Source organism: Grampus griseus, assembly GCF_964374135.1.
Source record: "Grampus griseus genome assembly, chromosome: 1".
NCBI classification, from domain to species: Eukaryota; Metazoa; Chordata; class Mammalia; order Artiodactyla; family Delphinidae; genus Grampus; species Grampus griseus.
The window spans coordinates 46954094-46979124 of record NC_139017.1 but is presented as its reverse complement, the minus strand read 5'-3'; the positions used below and the strand labels follow the sequence as shown (position 1 = coordinate 46979124).

Genomic DNA, 25031 nt, shown 5'->3' with positions numbered 1-25031 from the left:
TGTAATGTGTGCTCACCTAGACCTCCAAGAAGTATATCTTTCAATAATTTTGCCAAAACCCAGAAATGAAGCAGTTTCTGCTTTTCACTGAAACTCATTTGGTTACAATATGGGATTAAGTTTAAAGTTGTTGTACATTTGACCTTGGTATAGATTATTCAGTTCAGCACACAGAAAAAGGAATCCTTTGTACAGCCTAACTCTCCCCTGCCTCCTCACATGTACCTATGTTATTCACAAGGAGGACAGGGAAGATGAGTCATTGCAAATGTGTCACCATTACTGGAAAAACCGTTCGAAGCACAAGTCTTGACAACACTGTTGCACAGCAGAATTCTGGGTCAAACCACAGTGAAGAGTTGGATGTTCATTTTAGATCCAGCCTCACCATCTACTGGCTTGTGTCTTTAGCAGGGATTAACAAGGCAAGACACAACCTCTCTCTGAGGCTCCAATCCCTCCAGGGTTGTGCAAAACGAATCACGTCTGTGAAAGAACTTTATAAAGTACCACATGTTATGTGTATTCATATGAGGACCATATTTCATGACTGCTGTACATACTGTGCTCCCTTAGATCAAACTGTCCAAGGGTTCTGCTGGAACAGAATCTTGTTTGGGGTCAATTTCTAGAAATCTCTTTCTCAGTTTCATATTGCTTACGTCAACAGAGTGGATCGGTAAAAAAGGAGTTTACTTACAGTGAGTCAGCAGTGAAAAGGACAATTATTCGGGGCCTAATAACAAAAGGCAAGGAACCTCACACACACATTTTCATACTCATCCCCTTCTTCTTTTTCAAGCCCCAGATGGGGAATTTGTGAATACTGTAGATAGTTTCAAGCCTTTATCTTGGTTTAAAAAAAACAAAAGTGGTATGACCAAGGGAAAAAAGGAAGTAAACTGAAGTGTGTTTTTTCGATGGTAAAACCAAAGAACTCTGCAGTTATTCAGCTCAGCCCTTCTTCCTATCGTACAAGGAGAGCCCTGGTACAGAAATGACTGCCACAAACTGAGCAGGGACCACAGCAGGGGTTCTGAACCTTTTTGGCATCACATGATCCTGCTGGGAATTTGACAAAAGCATGGTAACCTCTTTTAGGAAAATGATCATACAAAATCTTGCACACTCTTTCGGAAAAGTTCGTGGACCCTCTGAAGAGCAACTGAAGACCTCTTCCATGAGCCCCAAGTGAAGAAGTTTGAGGCTAAAGAAAGCATTTGTTGGCTAAGACTTCACTGCAGCAAAGCCATCATCTTGCAGCCACATCACAACTTACGGCTGTTAGTGGCAGTTGCCAATGTTGGGGAAAAATCATTGTTGTATAGAATTCCATGTCCTAAAATGCTTTCACTGTTTCTTATTTCTGTATAGCCTAAACTTTGCTAGAACTTAAGGCCAACCCTTCCTTCTTTTGCATTGATTGATGACAAATATAAATATCTATATAAATAGCCCTTTAAAGATGTGAAGGAGTGATTTTGGGCTAGGAGGTTAATTAGGTAGTAAGAATAGCAAAAGGCTGTTGAATATTTGGTAGAGGGACTTTAAAAATGGGAAGGGCCCACCTGCCTGAACTCTGCATGGGCTATTCAGCCTTGAAAGCAGAGGACGAACTAAAATGACTGAAACCACATGAATGGAAAAGGCACGCCACAACGGCCTTGAGTGTCCATTTAAAATGGCTTCTGATCTGAAAACTTCGTACAACATTTTAGCTAAGTGGAGGAAACAGGAGGGAAATCAAATTTAGATTAGAATAAAAATTTATTTTGGTAAAGAATTATATATTTTTTTAATTTGCAAAAGCAGAAAATACTCATATAAATTACCAGCCCACAGCTTGGATTTCTTCTGGATCAACCACATGAAACAAGAGTCTGTCACTTCTTCTTGCCAGGTTTGGGGGCCTTTTCCAGGCCCTGGATGTGTTTTCGAGGAAGCCGACACTCTTCTACAATCCAAAAGGCAGAAACTCCTCAGTGAGGCATGTGTATGCTCTCCTCCCCGCGACTCCTTCCCCTTTGTCTACAATGACCCTCCTTGGCCCTGACCTCCAGGGTCCCCAATCGGCACAGCTACCTCCTGGCCCTCTTGCCCCACTGTGTGCTCATTCCTGCTGTCAACTCTCCGTTCAAACCATTTCCATCATATGACCTGCTCTTCTACAGCCAGCTCAAACTCAACTCCAACGGGAATGGACCATTTATCCTTACACCTCGAGGATGAAGTGTGTATTTCAGCAATTTTCACGTTGATAGCTACCTTCTAGGTGTACTTCAGGCATTTATAATTTTCTCACAAGAGAGAATGTGTGTGTCTGAGTTCAGTCATGTGTTTATCTTTTTTCCTCTGTATTTCGTATGGGGTTTTTCACTTAAAGGGGCTCAACTGTAAAAGTTAACTGCTGGGTACTGCCTTAGACCATAAAATAAATTTGCTTATTGAGCATTTACTATGGGCCAGACCCTGGGCATGAAAAAAGGATGAAAAAGGTAAGGTCTCTGATTCAAGAAGTTCAGTCTAACAGGGAGTTCAGACAACAGAATAAATTAGCCAAGTTGTAGACACTAACCAGAAATATAAACACAATTGGAAAGTACTATGTTAGCAGTTTTTTAAATGTCAATTTAAGGAAACAGAAAAAAAAAAAAAAGGGACATGTTCTAAGACAGGCTTCCTGTGACCCCTGAGCTGGGCCAATGAGCCTTTAAGGTCAGGCTGTGAGAGGCCACGCAAGGTGAGGCGACAACACAGAGGAAAGCACCCAGGTGTGAATATGCAGGTGCACATGCGGAACAGCAAAGGAGACCAGCACGGCTGAAGCCTGGCGTGGGGATCAGGGACCTGCCAGAGAACCCGGATGGAAGATGGGGTTGGGCTGGGAGGGTCTTGTTTATTGAGCTTAAGAGTTTATTCTGAAGGCATTAAGGAGATATAAAAAGTTTTTCAGAGAGGAGTGATGTGATCACATTGTTTTAGGAAGCTGACTCCGGCAGCTGGCATTGAGGACAGACTGGAGGCTGGGTGACTCAGGGTTGGTAGAAAGAACCTAGGCTTGGGAGTCAAGCAAATCAAAGTTCAGAGCCCAGCTGCAGCACTGAACAGCTGAATGTCTCAGCGCAATGTACTGAAACTTAGTTTCCTCATCTGCAAAACAGAAACAGTTCTGCAGCATCGTTATGATTCAGAGAGACCAAGCCTGCAAAAAGCCCAGCAAAGTGCCTAGCAAAGTTTGGGTGTTCAACAAATGTCTTACAAAAAAAGGAAAACCAGGAAGAAAACTACTAGCATGGTGGAGAAAACAATGAATTTGGGGGCTAAAGGATCTAGTTCAAACATTAGTTCTACCTCTCTCTGGCTGCTAAAAGCTACATATATGGTAGACTCACTAGGGTGAGTTTAGTTGGTAGGAAGATCTTTGCCAAGTTAGACCAATGTGTCTGCTTCTTAAGAGGGGATGCTCACCGAGCAACAGCCGGCCGAGGTGGTGGATCTGATTTCCCTGGATCTGAACCTGCAGGATGTCCTTGGTCCCAGGGGCAGGAGTGACAGTAGTGCTAGCCTGGCATCGCTGCTGGAGGATGGTAGCCACTGAGCATGGGTCCAGACCATAGGCCTCCAAGTTCCGGACCACAGTCACCTGTGGGGGACAGAAGACTGATGGTGGGTACAGACCACATGCCCTCCCCTCCAGAAACCTTCCAGGGCCTCAGAAGCCTCCTCACCCACTATGTTCACCATCCCTACAACCATGGTACCTTCATCCAAATAATTAATTTTTGTGCTTCTAAACTGATTTTTTCTTTCTACCCCATCCAATACAGGCACACCTCAGAGGTATTGTGGGTTCAGTTCCAGACCCACCATGATAAAGCGAGTATCACAGTAAAATGAGTCACATGAATTTTTGGTTTCCCAGTGCATATAAAAGTTACGTTCTCATGAAAATCAAAACCACAATGAGGTACCACCTCACACTGTTCAGAATGGCCATCATTAAAGTCTACAAATAATAAATGCTGGAGAGGATGTGGAGAAAAGGGAACCCTCTTACACTCTGGGTGGGAATGTAAATTGGTACAGCTGCTATGGAGAACAGTACGGAGGTTCCTCAAAAAACTAAAAATAGAACTACCATATGGTCTAGCAATCCCACTCCTGGGCATATACCCAGGCGAAACTATAACTCGAGAAGATACATGTACCCCTATGCTCATAGCATCACTATTTACAATAGCCAAGACATGGAAACAACCTATCTATCATTCTATTTACAGATGAATGGATAAAGAAGATGTGGTACATATATACAATGGAATATTACTCAGCCATAAAAAAGAACTAAATAGTGCCATTTGCAGCAACATGGACGGACCTAGAGATTATCACATTAAGCAAAGTCAGTCAGAAAGAGAAAGACAAATACCATATGATATCACTTATATATGGAATCTAAAATACAACACAAATGAACTTATCTATGAAACAGAAACAGACTCACAGACATAGAGAACAGTCTTGTGGTTGCCAAGGGGGAGGCGGGTGGGTAAGGGAAGGATTAGGAGTTTGGGACTAGCAGATGCAAACTCGTAAATACAGGATGGAAAAATAACAAAGTCCTAGTGTATAGCACAGGGAACTATATTCAATATCCTGTGATAAACCATATGGAAAATAATACAAAAAAGAATATATATATGTATAACTGAATCACTTTGCTGTACAGCAGAAATTAACACAACATTGTAAATCAACTATACTTCAATGAAATATTTTTAAAAGTTATGTTCTCACTATACTGTTAAGTTTGCAATAATATTATGTCTTAAAAAACAAAGTATATACCTTAATTAAAAAATACCTTATTGCTAAAAAGTGCTACCCATCACCTGGGCCTTCAACGAGTTGTAACCTTTTTCACAATAGTAACATCAAAGATCACTGACCATTGATCACCATAACAAATTTAATAATGAAAAAATTCATATACTTTTTAAAAGTTTTTTTTATGGAGAATTTAAAACATAAATAAAAGTAGAATAGTACGATGAGCTCCCATGTACCCATCATGAATTTTAACAATTATCAACTCATGACCAACCTTGATTCATCTATATCCCCACCCACCCCCATTCCTGTGTTACTTTAAAGCAAATCCCCCTAGACATCAGATCTCGTCTGCAAATATTTCCGTATGTATCGCCAAAAGACAAGGGCTCTTTTTAACATAAAGACAAAACCATCATCACACATAATTACACATTCAAGAAATGGCGGCTATTGCTAATTATTAAGGTTATCATTGTTTGGTTCTCATTTATTGAACGTTTATATGCCAAGTACTATTCTAAGTGCTTCGCCTACATATATTCCTTCATTTGATCCTCACAGTGCCTTATGAGGTAGGTATTATCCCCATTCTTCAAATAAGGAAACTCAGGCAAAATAACATTAAGTAACTTGCTCAAAGTCAAGCAGCAAGGCCACACTGGAACCCAGGTCTCTAATCTCAAAGCCCACGTTCATAACCACACACTACTAGAAAGTTCTTTATTTTGAACCCAAGTCTGGCTTCTTGGGATTTCTACCCAATAATCTTATTTCTGTCTTCTCAAGGCATACAAAATAAGTGCACTCCTTTTCCAAGTACAGCTTTTCACATATTTGAGGACAGATGTAATTTGTTCCCTACGACTTTGTGTTGCCAAGCTAAACACACTCAGTTCCTTCAGCGATTCTTTTTTTCTTTCCTTTCTTTTTTTCTTTTGGCTGCGTTGCGTCTTCTTTGGTGCGTGTGGGCTTTCTCTAGTTGCGGCGAGCAGGGTCTACTCTTCGTTGTGGTGCACGGGCTCCTCATTGCGGTGCCTTCTCTTGTTGCGGAGCACAGGCTGTAGGCACGCAGGCTTCAGTAGTTGCGGCACGTGGGCTTCAGTAGTTGCGGCATGTGGGCTCGGTAGTTGAGGCACGCGGGCTCTAGAGCGCCGGCTCAGTAGTTGTGGCGCATGGGCTTAGTTGCTCCACAGCATGTGGGATCTTCCCAGGCCAGGGATCGAACCCATGTCCCCTGCATTGGCAGGCAGATTCTTAACCACTGCACCACCAGGGAAGTCCCTCCTTCAGCGATTCTTTAGTAGTTATTTTCACTGAGCAAGGCCCAAGAGGTAACAGAATGAGTAAGAGCTGAAAGCCCCTACCATAGTTCTAAGAAAAAAATAAATATAAGATCTTGTTTACTTTTAGAACCAGGCTCTAGCAAGTTTCCTAGCACAAAATCCTAGAGAGCAGTGAGGGAGGGGGTCAGCTTTACCTGTTTTACATAGGGCCTAGCCCAGTCACACAAACATGGGTGTTTCCTAAACAATCTTTGAGGCGTTTAAGGCCAATCTAAAAACCTCCGATCACATTAGAGAGACTAGAACTTAGCAGGGACATTAAATCACCATCTTCAAACGTTGTGTCTTTTAAAAATTACCTTTTTGTTAGAAGCTCTCTGTGCTAGGGTGATGTCAATTGGGCAGATTTTGCCTTTCTTCACAATGGGCTCTTGTCCCGGAAAGGTCACTTGATAGGCAGGCTGCAATTTTTCCAAACATCTGAAACAGGAGTTAATGAGTTGGTGACTGATAAAGCCAGCAGAAACCATTTCCTCATATCCCATTCCCAGCAGACAGCTAGATGGAAGCTGACCTTACAGGTGGCGGTTTACCTCTGCCTGCACAGTAGAGTCATTCAAGTCAGCTAGGGAGCTAAACCCCAGACCAATTAAGTCAGAGACTCTCATCAGGAAGATTCATTTTTTAAAGCTCCCCAAAGTGTGGCCACAGTCAAGACCCACTGACTCAGGGAAGGGAACATCCGAGACTCGAGCCCCTAGAAACTGTCCACTTGCCTGGCCTTCTGAAAGCCTGCCCAGGCGGGCTTGTGGAGTTTACTATCTCAAGAGTCTCCCTCACCCAGCAGAATAAAGTGCTGCTTCACATTTCTGACATGCTGCAATCATGCATCATTTATAGACACCTTTACCACAAGGGATTTCTACCTTTTGTCTAACCAGATTTTCTTTTGCTAGCATATATATTGAGATTGACAAACTTTTTCTAGAAAGGGCCAGGTGGTAAATATTTTAGGCTTTCAAGGGCCATATGGTCTCTGTTGAAATTACTCAACTCTGCCATTTAGCAGGAAAGCAGCACAGATAATATGTAAACAAATGGGTGTGGCTGCGTGCCAATAAAACCCTATTTACAAAAACAGGTAGCAGGCCAGATTTGGCCCACAGGCTACAATTTGCTAACTCCTTATACAAGTTATTTTCAGTTTTGGGTCTACGGAAAAGAAAGAGTATAAGAATCCTTCCTTTGAAAAGACTTTAAGACAATCCCCACCCACCACCCACACCTTTTTTTGAAGCTCTTATTTCTAATTAATGTTCCTCTTCTCTCTCCTTCTCAAGTTCTTCTATACTGTGTTGGCTCATATCGCTCCAAAGACCCTCCGCATCAGAATTACCCAAGCCTGTGTTTATGTAGACTGACATGGTGTGAATTATGGAAAGAAAGTCAGAGCTGATGAGAGGGACAATTCTGAAGTCCAATGTGATAGACATTAAGGAGAGGGGATGGAAACACTGGGGAGGGGCTGCCAATCCCCACTACCTGTTCAGGAGACTGTCCCATGGAAGCTTCATGACTGTGTGCTGTTCACCTTTCTCTAAGATGCAGTCACATAGGATGGGATCCAATTTCACAAGACTAAAGGGAAAGAAAAGGCAATAAAGAACTCCTAGGCCCGCCCCTTCTGATCCCAGGGTCCACTCAGGATTCATGTGTTATGTGTTGTTTAAAGTCATTCAGGATTATTAGAACCAATTAGGGGTTCACAGTCCATGAAGCAACGTACCCTCTGGATGGGAGGTACACGTCTGCTTTCCTAGAACAAAGGAGAAACAGGCAGTGGAGGGGAAAGTGGGATGGGAAAAAATTCTGAAGACCGGGATCCCGGCTCACTTCTGCTACTAACTAACCATGATTAAACCAGTAGTTCCCAACTTTTTGATCATGAGGGTATCTTTTGAAATTAAAAACAAAAAAAATAATGAAACACTCTTCATTTAGTAGTTTACCTTCTATATCCACTTACTAAGAAAACAGAGAATACCAAAGAGCTAAGATGGCTTTGGTAAAATTTTTTAAAGTTTGCATTTTGTTCCTCACAAGAGCAAGTGAAAATCAACAGTAGATACATATGAGATGATGCTTACTCAGGCTACAGTCAATGTTGACAGCATATCTGGATCTGACTACCTTAGACCACAGCTCTAAGTGTCCACAGCCCATGGTTTAGAAACCACTGGCCTTGATTATTGCTAGCAGTCTGTGATCTCCTGCACCCCTCCCTCCCAGCCACCCCCCACATGTTCTGAAGATGAACACTGAAAGACATGGGGCGAGCTCCCCTCCCCATCCACTCACTTTTTGTTGTCTGCATCAACCAGGTCATTTTTCTTGGCGTAGTTGATGACGATTGTTCGGACCTCACTGCCCTCGAGGATGCTCCCCTTCCTAGGTGAGAAGTGACGGGGGGGGGCGTTATTCACGCTATGCTGGGAGACAAACTGTAAATACCAAGATTCACTTCCTGCTCAGCAGGGCGATGTCCTCAGCTTCTCGACCTCTGGGTTCTTCCCTTTTCCTGCCAGGGGCCAGCAGGGCCGTGTGAAGAATAATTACAGGTAGAAAAGGGAGAGACCTACTCTCTCATTCACTTAGTGCAGAGACCCTTCCCAGGGGAAGGAGGCTTGAAGCTGGATCTGGGAGAAAGGGAGGAGGGGGCAGAGCAGGTTTTGTCAGTCACAGAAGAACACTACTTAGGCTGAAAGGATTATAGGCCAGAACACCAAGCAGGCAGAGAAGGGCTGCTCTCCAAAAACTCACTTGTGGCCAGACTCCTGGAAGAGCAGGGTCATGCTGGCTGGGACACAGTAGAGGGATTTTATATCTGGAGGGTGATAGGGCTGTTCCCTGCTACCCTCCTGGATTGTCTGGGAGGTCGGGGAGGGCTCGGGTATGACGAAAGATGTGATCCTAAAACCCAGCAGAAGGAAAGAAAAAACACATTTTATACTAGTGTCTCGGCGATTCCCGGTCCGTGGCCCAGGTGCCCTGGGGCCAGCTGAGCTGCGGTGACCAGGCCCCCTGCACTCACCTCGGGTGCTTCCAGTCCACAGCCACAATGCTCTCCACCCCTTTGCTCAGCTCCTGCACCTGTATAATCTGCTCCTGCTGCATGTGCTGCAGGAACTTAGAGAGCTAAGGGAGAGAGGGCCAGTGGTAGGGGACCTCATCGACTCTGCACACACGCTGAGCACCTGAGACATGCCAGACACCGAGCTGGGCAGGTCCCGGGGAGGGACGTGGGACAGTCCCTGTCCTCATCCAGTTAGGAAGGGAAGGGCCCCTGCCGGTGAAGCCTTTCAGAACTTGGATCAGATATAAAGGGGTGGGAAGGAGAGAGGGGAGTGGGTGCCCACCCAACTGCCTCAGCCCAGGGAGAGTTTTCTTCCGCCCCCTATACCTGGAATCAAAAAGCTTAATTCTAGCCTCAGCCCTGCAGACAGGGCTTCCCCATGTCCACCAGCTCACGCCACGTGTGCCCCTACACAGCTCCCTGTGTGGGTATGCAGAGAAGGGACCCGCTTACCTTTTTGTAGCTTGACTTCTTTATGTCCAGTTGTCGTCCTTCGGGGCTGATGGCAGATGGAAAAGGCAAGTTAAGCTAACAAAGCAGTAGTGGTACGGCCTGCCTGACACTGAGAGGAGGACATTTTCCTCAGCCTTCCTCCTGCACGTTCAGAAAGAGGCCGCTGTTCCAGAGCTCTCTGCCCATCGGCAGCATCAGAGAGAGATGCAGACTTTAGCTCCTCCAGGTCCTTGCTGTCCAATAGGCCTTTCTGTAAGGATGGAATGTTCTCTGCTATCAACGTGGTGGCTACTAGACAGATGTGGCTATTAAGCACGGGAAACGTGACGAATGTGACTAAGGAACTGAATTTTAAATTTTATTTAATTTAAACTTAAATAGCCACACATGGCTTGTGGCTACTGTACCAGATACAGCTTTAGATTCCTTTCAAACTAGACAGGCTTCTGTGGCCTCAGAAGTTTCACCTCCAGGTGAGCGTCTGCAACACCAAGCTCACTGTGGCAGCAAGGCAAACCACATCCTGCAGGCCAAATCTGGCAATGCCCGTTCATCTACTGTCTATGGTTGCTTTACTACCACAATGGCAGACTTGCACAGTTGCAATAGAGACTGTAGGGCCTGCAAAGCCTAAAATAATTACTATCTGACTCTTTATAGACTGTTAGCTTTGGGGGAAAGATCCCTAATGAAAGCTGTAATCATTCTATCTCCCCAGAACGTACATCTTCTCTCAAAATGTGACAAGCAAAAGCAGTGGGATTCATAGGGATCCCTTCTAGAACCCACCCCAGGTTAAGAACCTCTACCCCTTTCCCAGTTACTTGCAACCCAGCAAGGTCAGGACAAATTACCAAGTATCCTGCCACGCACTCCAGACCCCATACGTGTATAGAATGCCTTAAAGAAACTCACATGTAGAGGAAGAGAATTACATTAAAACCACTTTTTTTTTTCTTTTTTTTTTGCAGTACGCGGGCCTCTCACTGCTGTGGCCTCTCCCGTCGCGGAGCACAGGCTCCGGACGCGCAGGCTCAGCGGCCATGGCTCACGGGCCCAGCCGCTCCGCGGCACGTGGGATCTTCCCGGACCGGGGCACAAACCCGTGTCCCCTGCATCCGCAGGCAGACTCTCAACCACTGAGCCACCAGGGAAGCCCCTTAAAACCACTTTTTTAAAAAACAGAGCAAAATTCTCAGAAAGAAATTCAGACTTGAGGTGAAAATCAATAAGCAAATCTCCTGACATGATAATATTTACTGGGTGCTTATTAAATGTCAGGTTATTTGATCTTGACAGCAATCTTACAAGTGTTAGAAATCAGGGCTCAGAGAAGCCTGGTAATGGGCTCAAATACACCTTTGCTCCAACACCCTGGGGAGCTGGTTTTTGAGCCCAGATGGCTCTGTCTTCAAAGTCCAGGTTCAACCCACATGTAACACTCCCTCTGCTGGTGGCTGTGTGTGCGGGTCGGGTGGGGGGTTCACACCGATTCTTCCTGCTGACACAACCTAATCTGGCCCACCTACTCTTCAGAAAGGTGTGAGGGGATTGAAGCCTCCAGACAAACAGGCTGCCCCAGGGCCCTTCCGGGGCCGGACATGCTGCCCGATCAGTAAAAGAGCCCAGAATCACCACAGCAGAGGCAGTGCTCAAAGCGCCTTGCGAATTTTAACCTTCATTTCCTCAACATCCTTTTACTGGCTAAAACTTAAGTCTTTAAAACTCAGTATTTGCTAGATCAACCCTCCACTTCACTCTTTCCACATCATGTCCCTAAAACAATTCCCCCATCAGCCGTGTCCCATCCTACCACCAAAGAGCAAGAGACAGACCCACCGCCCAGCCCCAGCCCACACCGTGCCTTCCATACCAGCAGGAGAACATGTGGCTGCCCAGGAGAGTGCTGGTGAGTAAAGGGAGGTCAGCCTTCTTGACGCGGTACTTCAAAGCACACAAGAAGCATCTCTGCAACAGTTCGTCCATTTGCTCTGCAAGGAAAAGACAAGAACCACATCCTTCCTGAGGGCCGCAGAAGGCCCGCGCAGCACAGGTAAGCTCCCCGCACAGTGACATCCGTACCTTACCCCTCAGCTCTGAAGGAGCCCATTCCCAGGCACCAAAGCTTGCAGACTCTCTAGAACACTGAGCCTTTACAGAGGTCTCACCCCACAGAAGGGGTCAGGCCACAAAGTCCCACCCAGCCAGGCGCAGATGCTTCTCTGACAGAGAAGTCAGAGGCAGAAGAAAACTAAGAGGGCCGTGTAGCTGGGAACAGTCCAAATAGCAGAGTCGACGGGTATCCAGGGAAACGCGACATATGCGGAAGACTCCCAGGTAAGATGGCAAAGGGCTGCGGCACCACCCTCAGCAAAAATAAGGACTTTCCCCTCCCCTCCCGGAGCTGTAGTGCCGCTCTAGTCAGAAGCAGAGCAGAGCACTTAAGTCTCCTACACTGAGAGGAGACTGCCCTACTTCTGCCAGAGCTGTACCTTGAAGGGTCTTGCTGTCCGTGGGGTCTGGGTTCAGGCTCCCAACACTGGGGTCTTCTATGGCTTCCGACAGGGACTTCTCCCCACACCTCTGCTGAACCTCCCCCTCCTCCTCCTCTCCCTCCAGGGTCAGGCGCCTCATGTCTCCCTGCAAGGTGGTGTCTGCCTGGACAGACCCCTTCTCTTCACTGAGATCTGGGGGATCCAGGGCCAGTGGAGCAATGGATGGTGGAGAGGACTTGTCTCCAGATCGCCTGCAAAAACCTCATGTCAGAAACACTGAGCAGCAGCCGCAACACTCTCCAGCCCCGGTCAGGGGGTCAGCGGGGGTCCAGAGAGAGTAAGACCCACAGGCAGGGGTGTCCAGGAGAGGCCAGAGAACCTGGGTGTGCCTCTCAAAATCTGTTTCCAATTCTGGGCCCAGAGAAGTCCCATGCCTCAGTTTCCTCATCTCTGAAATGGGGAGAGTAATTCTTGCCTCCTCCTTAACCCAAAGGAATAATAATATTATTAACAGAAATTCAGGGACAGAGAAAGATTAAAGACAACATAGTTAAAGTGGAGCTCCCCTTCCAAAGTATTCCCTTCATATAAATTAAAAATAAAACTATTTTGAATTAAATAGCCAAATTAAGATTGCAAACGCATCTGTAGTACCAGTTTGGTGAAATACAAACCCAAGGTTCAGCGTATGGAACAAATTACAAACACCTGGACTGCTCAAGACTGCAAAAACAGTTGCTTCTGTGTTAAATCAGAATGCAACCTAAAATAGATAAGTGACAAGGACCAGCTGTATAGCACAGGAACTATATTCAATACCTTGTAATAACCTTTAATGGAAAAGAATCTGAAAAGGAACATATATGTATATATCTATATCTAGAATCACTAGATATACTAATCACTAGAATCACTTGGCTGTACGCCTGAAACTAACACAACATTGTACATCAACTATACCTCAATTGAAAAAAAAGAATGCAATCTAACCTGCAGAGTAGGGATTACAATGGTTTTATGCCATTAAGCCTTATGAAGACAGGAAAAAAAGGGATGCCACGTAGCAGAGCGGTAAAAGCAAAAAGCTTTATGTTAACTAAGATTATGCAAGTCAAACAAAGTTTTACTAACAGCTGCAGAAGGGCTTATTAGTATGGCTACTAGTGAGGCCACAGCGTATGTTTAGGCTATTCTGATCAGGTAAATACCATAAGTATTTTGAAAGGGTGGGAGGAGGGGAGACTGAGCCAGCCACTGATAAGACAATTTAGACAACAGGACCTTAATTGCCCAGACTAACAGTCAGAAAACAAGGTGCTGTGAGTACGTGAGTAAGCAGCCCTCAGATGCCTGCTGAAACCCAGACTGATGAGGCTGTACCTCCAGCAAAGCAGGGCTTGGCCAATACTTGTAAAATAAGTAACTCCAAGACTGACTAAAAACATAAGGGTAAATCTATACCAACAGGCCACAACACTTGGCCAAAAGACCAGGTGTACTGCTTTCGAGAAAAGCACTACTTACTATTTTGGTTAAATGACAAGAAAATAACCAGAAAATAAACTCACATACAGCTCCAGAGAGCAACTGTCACAGTGAGAAAGTGCAAGTTCCATAATGAGGACGAGATCCGAAATGTGGAACTTGAACAACATGAAAGTAATCAGGTTATCACCCTGGTGCCTGAGGATCTACTCTACTTTGATTTGGATTCAGATGTGAGAATTCCCGAGCACTCGTCATGGGGTCAGAAAATGCCTTAATGTACACGGCAGAAAAGGCCAGATCGACCAGTGCCATAAAAATAAAGAATATCACTGTACTGAGAGGCAGAGAAGACAGTCCCTAAGGCCTTCTTCCAGCCCTAGGATTCTACAATTCACCTAGAAAATAAAGTTCTCTGTAATTTCTTTTCTAAACAGGCAAAAATATATATATATATTTTTTCTCCACATTTTGCAAGGAAATTAATGTCTGGGGTCAGCAACTTGACTAAGGACAGAGCAGGGATCAAAACTCTCGCTTCTGAATCCAGGCCCTGTGCTCTCTCCGCCCACCCAGCTCCCTATAAAACAGAAAAAGCATGGAACCCACCACAAGTGGTCCTGGTAGGTGTGGAGCACAGAGAAACCCCTTCCCTTCAGACCTGAGGTCAGCATCTCGGCTGTGGACATGGCAGCAACTCCGATGGCAACGGGGGCTCTGAGAGGAGGAGGCCAGAGACAAGGGTCAGGGAAAGTCTTCCAGGAGGGCACATGTCAGGACCAGCTTTCTACACATGTGTTCAAAGCACCACGGTTGCAAATCTGAGGCATCCACTTGTATCACAGAGCTACAACTCAGTGCAGTCTCAATCTTATTCAAATTACCTACACATATGACTTTCAAAAATTCCTTGACCAAATACTCCCTTCTGTGTAATTAACTCCTCTACTGATGTTATCATTGTTATATTATTATGAATCAAACCCAGGCAGAACTCAGAAGGATACTTAAAGTTTCCTTTCTTTAATTTCAAAAATATAAATTATCTCCCCATTTAAAAAAGGCATAGCCATCCTATATGGAAATTCAGAAGGGAGGCCATTCATATGCCATAAATTAGGCTGAGGGATGCCACAGGGAAGAGAGAAGAGAGATACAGTGGTACCAACTAAAGGTTCCTTCTGAGTTGGTTCTTTGTAACAGGGCTTGCTCTGTATAACTATCTATCTAAGAACTGGATGTGTCCAAAATATAAAAAACAACCACATTTACAATAACTACAAAAAAACTACCCAAGCCCAAATGGAAATCTCTGTCAGCCCACTGTTACTCAGCAATGCTCACACATTGCCTGTAAGGACTGGTGTCCAGCTGGCTAACAGGAGGGGAATACACAAGCCTGGCAACGTTGCCTGGACCTCAGGTAGATGATTCAAGGGCAGATTTCCCAACACCTGAACTTCAAAAAAATGTTTGCTAATCCGGTGGCTCCACTTACTGTGCCCATGGGTCAGTTCCTGCCACAGAATCTTTGAATTTGGCTTCTTTCCCAGTTCCTAAAAGACGGGTCTTTGTCTTCCACCCTTGGAATGGTCAATGGCTCAAGAACTTCAGTCTCGAACCTGGCTTGTAGTTTTAGTAAACTCCCTTGTACCCTCATCCCCTTCCATAAACCACCTAGGCTTCATTCCCACATACATTCTAAATGCCAAACTGAGAGGCCAAATACACATTTACGTAGTTTTCTCCTATCTTGGATAGAATACTGGGGGGAAAAATCAATAATTTCACCATTCTTTTCAACTTCAAGTTTTGCTACAGGTAAACAAGGAAGGAAACATTTCTAGGTGCTTGGTTCCGAAAGGTTCAAGGAAAATAGGAGAATATGAGCAGCAAAAATAAGATCTTTAAACACTGACCCCTCCCCTGCCTACCATGCTTCTCTCTCAAAGAAGCAATGAGTAAAATAATAAGATGTCATTTTTCATTCAGGATGATACAAATGAAAATGACCCATCACATCCAGTGTCGGTGAGCATGTAAGGAAACAGGCTCCATATACCCTGTAGGTAGGAGGGAAAACTGACACAGCATTTTTATAGGACAACAGAAAGTATGCACGATCTTCAGCCAAAAAGTTCTGCTTCTTAGTATCTACTTTAGAAAAATATTGGCACTAGTGTCCCTAGAGGCGTCAGGAAGATCTTGTTTGTGATAGAGACAAAGTAGAGGCAACCACAATGTCCACTAGAAGAGGACTTTTCCCATCACCCCACAGCGGGTAAAAAGATTCAGCTTATCTGTGCTTGCTGACACGGAAAATGTCCCCACTACCTGAAGTGAAAAAGTAATAGGGATAAAGTTTGTTTATTTGTATTTTTAAACATACACACCCCAGACCATACATTTTATATGCACGCGTATATATGCATTGAAGAAGGCTGACAAGGACATGCATCAGAATGATAATGGTTACTTCTAGGAGAAAAGGATTATGGGGTGAGAGGGTTTTGATTTTTCAGAACTGTTCATACGATTACTTCCTAATTATTTTAAAAAAGAGACACTGTGGTGATGGCTGAACAACCCTGTAAATATACTAAAAAAAATCACTGAATTGTACATTTGAAACAGGTGAATTTTATAGTATGAAAACTATATCTCAATAAATCTATTAAAAATAATTAAAAGATGAGGATTATGATGTGGATGTTAGACAAAAATAATGTTGAAGCCATGAAAGGCAGGAAAGGCCAAGAAAATGTCACAGACAGGAGACTAAGAAGGCATGACAACTAAATGCAATGTGGTACCTAGACTGGATGCTTGAACACGAAAGAAGAAAAAAAGACATCGTGGGAAAACTGGGGAAATATGCATCAAGTCTGTAATAGTGTCAAAAGGACTGTACCAATGTTAATTCCTTAGTGTTGATAACTGTACTGTGTTTATACAGGATGTTATCATTACAGGAAGCTGGGTAAGGAATATTTCAGGACTCTGTACTATACTTGCAACTCTTCTGTAAATCTAAGAAAAAAATTTTTAAAGGAAAAAAAAACAAATAAATTTTAAAAAAGAAGCAGCAGGAGCAAATACACTTGGCCCAGATGTATGGACACCCCACAGGCTCACTGCCATTCCCCACTCTCTGATTGTTCAGGAAGAATCTGTTTTTTCTTTTAATCCTTTATCCATAGGCTGTGAAGTTGTCATTCCCACCCCTCCCAAGTTTTCCCTAAGTTTTTTCCCCATAGGCACAGCTGACTGGCACAGTACCTGTTCCCCACCAAGGCAATGGCACAGAGGTCACCCTTCTGTACCTGAGGCAGACCAGCAGGGGGCACCACTAGTCCTGGCAGCATCAAATCTGCAGGAAACAAAAGCATTGCAACTAACTCCACAGTTTACTTCATCATTTATTCATTTGCTCAACAAACATACATTTATTAAGCATCAACTACATTATTCATAATGAAAATTAAAAGCGGCAAACTGAGGATCAGACCTTTTCCTGCTGGGAGACTAGTGGTCAAACTGAAGCGCCAAGCTGAGGGTCCAGTTCCATGATCTATCTTATTCTGGTTTCCTAAATTCAGTTTATTAATCTAAAGTATAGCATATGGCAGTTCACAAAGCACTTTCATGTCACTTATCTTATTTAAGCCTTACAGCAGGGTCAGAGAGGCCCAGAGAGCTCATAGAAGCAGCCACGTAAGAGATGCAACAGACATGGGGAAAAATTCTATTTTTCAATCATATGAATGCACAAAATGGATACATTTATTAAAGTAGTTGGCCTTTACTAAGTAGGTTTCAGCCAGTATCCAGAATATAGGAAAATACTCTTACCTGCTCCCCCTACCAGTTTTTCAAGCACCAGGGGCCATGTTGTAAATGTTGGTAGAAGATCGGGATAAGACCACAGGGTGTACACTGTCCAAGAAGAGAGCCAGAAAACACTTACTGCCCAAAAGTCAACCCCCTGGGGAATGGCAAAGCCAAACACTAAGGGCACATTAATCAAGATGTAGAAAAGAAACTCAACTCAAAGCTAGAGAGAAGGTTGTAAGGGGATGCCCAAAGAAGTTGCATTCTTTTTTTTTTTTAATTAGGTTACCCCAAGTTTGTGAAGCGGTTTATATGTTATATGCTATTTACTTTAGAATCCTTGCTCCCTTTAGCCTTAGAGACCTGCATTCTTTACATATTTATATTGAGCTCTTTGCAGTAGTTTCTCTCAATCTATGATCTTGAGAAGTTATCACTTTTACTGGTCGGAAGACACATGAAGTGAGCTACAGCTTTGTCTGTTTAATTGCCAAAGTTGGATATTTATGTGTAAGGCTAAAACTAGTGACGAAGTGAACATCTGCTTTTGCCTGTCCAGTATCCCTTTCCCCCTCTCTGGGAACTGAGTGCCCCTTTTCCTGTGGGAAACACATTCCACATAGTTTACAGCAGGCTGACTCCCTTCTCAAGGAGGCTGCAGTCTTGAAGAAGGCGGAGACTTAAGAAACTGGGTGTCACTTGAGACGTGGAGGCACCTATCGTTCCACCTGGATTGCAGCAGCCCCTAATGGCCATAGTGGATAAAAGTAGGGACAGAGCCCCCACGAGGATTCCTTTTATGACCTCAGAAGCAAGTAATCCGAAACCAGGGCACAAGCCTGTAAGAAATTCTGAAACTTTCCCATGTTTATTATTTTTATTCTCTCTGTTTCCACAGGGATTAGCAGTAAAAGCCTTAGATCAAAAAGGGCTTGTATGTGTACAGCAGCAAAGCAGGATGGGGGTAGGGGTGGCCTGGGGTAGGAGACTGCACTACACTGCTGCAGCCAAGCTGGGAGGAAGAAAAGCCCCCAAATGACAAAGTAGGTGTCAGCAGCCAAGGAAAAGAGAAAAGGACACTGCCTCTCTGAGATCTGTGACAAAGAAAGCAAGCAAAGGATCCTGAGAGCCAGACGATAGCCTAAGAAAGAATCCCTGTGAGAGATCTCAACCAAAGTCCACCACTAAGACAGCTGGGTATGGAGTTTAACGAACCCAGCTTCTTTCCCATCACAGCATCTCTTCAGTATCTTAAGAAAATTCCCCTAGTGAAAGTTCTAAGAAGTATTTTCTACATGCCCTGAAACTCCACCCTTTTCACGACCTCTGCTCCAATCCCTAGTTAACCCACTAGAAACAAGTGTTTCTTCACCTCAGAATTTCCCTTGGCAACCACCTTCGTTTTTGTGTTAACCCTTTTTCCCCTCACTTTTATAGCAGTTTCTGATCTTGAAAGACCCAATTCTAGGGACACTAAATCCAAAAAGATTCTTAGGGAGATTTTGCATTGATTTGTTTTAAGGAAGACGGATTAATGGAAGAAACAGATATTAGGCAAGGACCATAGTAATGGCCATCTCCATCCCATTGTCATACCTGTCGGATATAGATTTTTCTCCAGTTCAAATAGGATGGGGTTACCACCACTCACGTACACAGTCACTGCATCCCCTCTGTGAGCATACAACTTCACAATGTTGAGTTCTTCCTTTCCAGGTACTAACTCAGAGACCTGATCCGTTCCAAGAGTGGGGAAAACAGCTGTCACATCGGCCCGAAGCTTTCTCCTGCAGAGACCACACATACCTGGTATGTATGCTGCCTGGATGGATTTTAATAAATATTGAGGACTCAAGACTTACTATAAAATCACGAGGGCCAAGAAAAAGACTGGTTGATGATGCCCTATTCTCACTCTTCCAAAACATCCCATTCTCTTTCTCACCCAATGTCTCCTCTATTTTCACATGTTCCTGGGGCATGTCTTTCCATTTTACAAAGAAAGGAAAAAACTGAGATCCGGTAAGCAACCCAAGTTAGCCTGCCACTGGAAGCTAAGCCCTACCTTCCTGACTCCACACATAGCTCTTGGACCCACTCCTTTCTCATATATGCTTGACAAATCTGTCAACCTATGATTAAACAGCTCTGCTAGGGCACCAAGAATGACAACTATAGAACACTGGCTCCAAAATTCCCAAGGTGATACCTTCATTTGCAAAACAGCTCTTACCACATGTGCCTTATCCTCTCTCACCTCACCCTCCGTCTGTCTCTCCTGCCAGTGCTAATCACTAGACACTTCTTCTCGTATACTTGTAGTTCTCCGTGCCCCATCTAATCTCTCCCAAGGGACTCAAAGCTCTTGGTAGGGCAGGGACCCCGTTTTCCTTCATTTCTGCATCCTCCACGACACCTTAAACAGACTGCAGTCAGTACGCGCTGATTGAATTACGCTTTCTCGTAAACTCACTAAAATATCCAAAAGACAGCCTGGGAGATAAATCAGGCCTCCTCTCCATCTTCACTCTCAAAACACGTCTAACTCACCCTTGCCCGCCCCCCGGGGTCCCTTCTCCGGCTGTACCCCTCGGCCTCCACCCCAAGTCGGCTGACCCAGCCCAGAAAAGGCTGTGAGCCAGCCGAGCTTGAGAGATGTCTGGGTGCCCTGGTGGGCAGAGCAGGCTCTTCTCTCCCTCACCTGTCCGACCCCTTGATGGCCGTGTTGGACTTGACCCGAAAGGCCTTGGCAAACATGTCTGCTGGAGTGGCCTGGGGAAGAGAAGGAGACCACAGCAGCCAGGGGCTGTCAGGAAAGCGCGAGCACGGCGGCTTCCCGACCCGCAGTCCTGGGGGCAGCCATGCTTGGGCCCGGCTGGGAAAGGGGCCCGGCTGGAAACCGGGGCCGCGCAGCTTCGCGGCCGCCCCTAGCGGCAAGGCTGGGAACTGAAGCGTGGGGGCGGGGCCGGAGAAGGCGGGGCGGATCCCTGCGCGGAGCGGTGCACCCTGGCGCCTCACCCCTTCTGCTCGGCTCTGCGCCTACGCGAGTGGCTTGAGCGGGCGCGTCTGTAGTATCTCTGGGGCCAACAGCGATTCCGTTCATTTTTACTCCATCAGCGTTATAGCGTGTTGAGTAGGAGCTCTGCCAGCTCTCATTCCGTTCAGTTTCGTTCAGCTGCACAAAATTAATTGAACTCGTGTTTTATTAAACTTGCAGGCCTCTTGAATGCTTTTCTTCAGGGCTTTTGTTTATTAAGATCTTTACATTTTATTGCACACTTGGGGCCTCAGCTAGAATTCTTTCCGAGCTTTTCTCCTTCCTGTTTTTTTAATTTACATGAGGTGATAATAACAATAACAAGGAATCCACTTTAGTCCCAGGTTTGACCTCCTGTTAAGAGGAAAAAACTATACAAATGATCTTCAAATCTGTTATTTAAAACATTTTTGGTTAAAAAACCCCACAGTTTTGGACATTTTTATGTACCTTTTGCATTCTGGCATTATTTGGGGGGATTTTGTTTCCAAAGCAATTTTTAAAACTCAGAGTGCTTATAAAAAAAAGAATTTTGAGGCATAGTAAGATCAAATTATGGTTTGGCTTCTCCCTAGCAGTTTGATCTTGGGCCAATGGCTTATCCTTTCTGAAACTCTTACATTCTCAGTAAGATGTGGAGGTAATAATACATACTTCCCTGGGCTTCTGTGAGAAACCACTGAGATAACGTACATGATATGTTGCAGGGTGCTTTGAAATTTTCCAATAAATAGTAGATATTAGTCCAAAACAAACAAACAAAAAACAGTCTCAGGCAGGGGTGAGGGATAGGGTTTCCCTGAAAGGGACTGCTGTGTACCCTGGATACAAGGATTTTAATACCTGGGGTCCTGGCCCCTACTAAACTTAATTTTGCTTATGAAAATTTCAGAGCAGAGTGTCCATCCACCAAGAAAAAAAAAATCCTAATTGCTTTAATTTGGTGATACAGTCACACAGAGGAGAAGTCCATCTGGGCTATAACAGAGATTAGGCCTTCCACAGTCTCTGTCCACCACCATCTCTGCCCTTAATCTGAGGCCAGCCACAACTCCATCCCCTCCTGCACTTCTGACCCACGATGCCTTTATTCTGAACCACCCCAGCCGTAAAGCCAAAGTCAGAGAAGCCCAGAGGAGGAGAGTGCCACAGATCCTTGTCCGCTTGGGCCCCCACCCAGCCACACTCAGGGGGTGTGATGCCAGACTCTGTGCTGTTGACCAGGCCTATTGCAATACAGCCACCGAAGCAGTCTCTGTCCAAGGAGCCGAGGAAGGTTATTCAAGGGAATACTAGAAATTTCAAGCTGTGAAAACTATTGTACACACCAGATGTCCTGGCTAAGAAGGCACAGATTAGCAGCCTAAAAATTAATTCATGGTCGACAAGTAGGAGCCAAGACCCAAGGGGATTCTGTACACAGCATCCTGCCTCCCTATTGGCAGAGCAAGATCTCCCTTTCCCCAGGAGGGCGCCATCCCAACTTCTCTGCCTGCATCAGGGACCTGTCTGCTCCCTGCCCGTGGCCCTGTTGCTAGGCAAGCTGGCTGAACCCTGAGTCCAGCAAGCCCAGATTCTTTAACTTTCCCTTTGTGGCTCCAGTACAGCCCCACAGGGCTACCAACCTGCTGCCCACTCTTGGGTAAGCTGCAAACATAGGCTCTCTTTTATTTATTTATTTTTTAAAAAGGAAAGGTAGAAGTTAGAGTCCAGAGGGTAGAGCCAAGAATCGTCATTCACAAGACTTCAGCCATAATCAAGGAACTGGCAACACATGCCTTGATGGATTTCCTATTAGCTATAATCAGTGACTCCTGCGTGGCTCCCATTTTCCTCCCCTTTGGGGAGTGTCTACAATGGTTATAGGTGGTTATAATATGCCTGTCCCAACACTGTATGTCGAATTTGTTTGGGGCAGAAAGCTTGTGTCTTTTGTTCACAGATATTCAGATCAAGAACTGTACTCAAGCAGCTATAGTCAAGGAAATACACCTGAGGCTCATTATCCACACCTGGACCTGATTTAAATGATGAGATCCTTAATTTTGAACAGATAAAGGAGTGAAATTTGAGGGGACCTGGGGAAGGAGTTAATATGTTTTGCATTTAAGAGGCACATGAATCATTGAAGGGCAGAGGGTAGATTATGGTAGCCAGACTCCAAGAGGGCTCTCAGTGGTCTTCATGTGCTTATGTGGTCTCCTCCCACGTGAGACCAGGCCTGACTTCTGTGACCATTAGCATATGGCCAAAGTGATATTGTGTGACTCCTTATGGCTAAGTCATTGCCATTTCTACCTTAGTCTCCTAGATTTCTTGCTCTGGGGGAAACCCCCCACCATCTTGAAAGGACACTCAGGAAGCCCTGTAAAAAGGTCCGTGTGGAGAGGAACCCATCTCCTAGCACCAACTTGCCATGTGATTGAGCCACCTTGGAAGCACAGCCTCCAGCCCTGGGCAAGTCGTCCCATCCCACATGCTTTCAAGCCTTCCAGCTGGGGCCCCAGCCACCAGGGATCAGAGACTAGCCATTCCACTATGCCCCGTCTGAAGTCCTGGTCCACAGAAGTCATGAGATGGTAAATAATTATTGTTTTAAGTTATTAAGCTTGGGGATGGTTTGTTATGATGCGCTGCATAACTAATACAGGAACCCAAGCATTTCTCACTCCCAGTGCATCCTGAGATAGCCAGTTGGTCCATGTCACTGTGATTGAAGCCACAACTGTGTACAGTCCAGCTGTTCTCCCAGGAAATCATCCTCCACTGGCTCTTTTGCTTACGATGTAGAAATTGAAAACCTAAAAGCCTAAGATGTTGAACTCACAATATAAAAGGGGGACACAGGAGGCAAAGATACGCACATCGGATGCTTGCACTTGCAAAATAAAACCACGAGGCAAATCTGAAGAAGGCAGAGTTCCACTATGCCCAGCTCAGCACTGATGTGTTGCCTGGTATTCAGGGATAGGTGGGTGCCAGCCAAGACCAGAGCACCCAGTCTGAGAACAGCTGCATCCACTTCCCAGCCAGCCTGCCCCACATGCTCTGGGAGCCCTGAGCTGCCCCCTGCTTCAGCAGGGTGAAGACTTTCTTTGTGAGTTTGATGCCCACCTGTCCTTTCTCCTTTCTTGGGACTGCTCAAACTAAATATTCAGCTGGGCTTTTGAAAATCCCCTTTCCTCTTCATTGCCTCCCCCAAACTCACACACCCAAAAGCTAATGAACCTGCGAGATCCCAGGTGAGGCCTGTAGGAACCCTCAGACACTGGCAATTGGGCAAAAAAAGAGTTGTATAGCTGCTCAGAAGTAAAATCTTTTACATCTCAGAAAGTTACAGTTATTTCCTTGCCTGGGATAGATCTGGAAGGGACTGATCTAAGGTTTCTGTTGCAGAAACCTGTCGTTGGAAACTCTCAGAACCTAATGGGAAAACCCCACAGATGACCTACATTCCCAGGGACCTTTGAGCTCGGAGCTGGATGTCTGTGGTGAGGAGGAAGGAAAAGCCAAGTGCATGGGGTGACTGAGGAGGAATGGAAGCCCTGCAGCCAGCTGTGGGCTTCTTATTGTGGCTGTAAGAGGGAAGACTAGGCAGGGGACAGGCAAAGTGTAGATGCAAAGCCCTGGGGCTGAGTCAAGATGCTTCCTTAACTTCAAAGTCAGGATTTCATATAGTACCAGACCCTTAGAGAAATGTTCCTTTTTAACTGATGCCTGATGTACTTCTGGATCCTGTGATCAAACCTAGAGCTAGAACTGCCCCGATCACACAGCAGAGGCTGTAGATGAAAGAGGCCCAGGGGACAAGTGCTGCGGGTATATTGCTGAATGTCACAGTTCCTCTGGTTTTGTGCTGTCCACAGCAAAGCCAAGCCCAGACAGTCTGGGTTTTGTTTATCATTTCATTTCTAGAGGACTTGAAGGTAAGAGAATTTCTAGAATCTGGGATTGGGCAACACTTCTGGAGTATGGGAAGGCTGGATGTTTAGAGGTGGATATACAGAGAGGGGAAACTCTGGGGAAGAAGGGCAGGAACAACGGCTTCATGTCTGCCAGCGTTGATGTCTGCTTCCTTTGCTTTGGAAAGAAGCAGATGAACATCTTTGCTCGGGTCAGTGATGTCAGCCCAGCCTAGGATTCAGGTCCAGCCTTCAGAGAGCCTGTAAATTAAGGGCGGGGACAGGATTTGACCCCAAAGTATCCATTACATCTAGTCACAAGGCCCCATTGCCCTGCTTATCTACCCAGTCCACTGCCCCTCAGGCTACACAGGATTAATGACAGGGAAGAACACCGTGTGACAATGGAGGCAGAGACTGGAGGAATGCAGCCACCAGCCAAGGAATGCCAAGGGTTGCCAGCAGCCACCAGAAGCTAGGAGATGGACATGGAACATAGCCTCCCTCAGAGCCTCCAGAAGGTACCAACCCTGCTGACACTTTGATTTTAGACTTCTGGCCTCCTGAACTGTGAGAGAA

The 25031-nt window shown here is 45.2% G+C and overlaps 1 protein-coding gene across 1 annotated transcript; it reads right to left on the bottom strand.

Moving 5' to 3' along the window:
• Positions 1 to 1748: 1748 nt before the first annotated feature.
• Positions 1749 to 20391, bottom strand: EIF2D (eukaryotic translation initiation factor 2D). Its single transcript, XM_082660569.1, has 15 exons — positions 20215 to 20391; positions 19110 to 19300; positions 17535 to 17618; positions 16962 to 17052; positions 14292 to 14399; positions 12195 to 12448; positions 11576 to 11693; positions 9703 to 9748; positions 9208 to 9311; positions 8937 to 9086; positions 8475 to 8564; positions 7659 to 7754; positions 6476 to 6596; positions 3469 to 3643; positions 1749 to 1954 (listed from the first exon to the last, which is right to left on the bottom strand). Exons 1-15 carry the CDS (start codon positions 20268 to 20270, stop codon positions 1884 to 1886), a joined length of 1755 nt encoding a protein of 584 aa, XP_082516695.1. The 5' UTR covers positions 20271 to 20391; the 3' UTR covers positions 1749 to 1883.
• Between the last annotated feature and the right edge of the window lie 4640 nt (positions 20392 to 25031).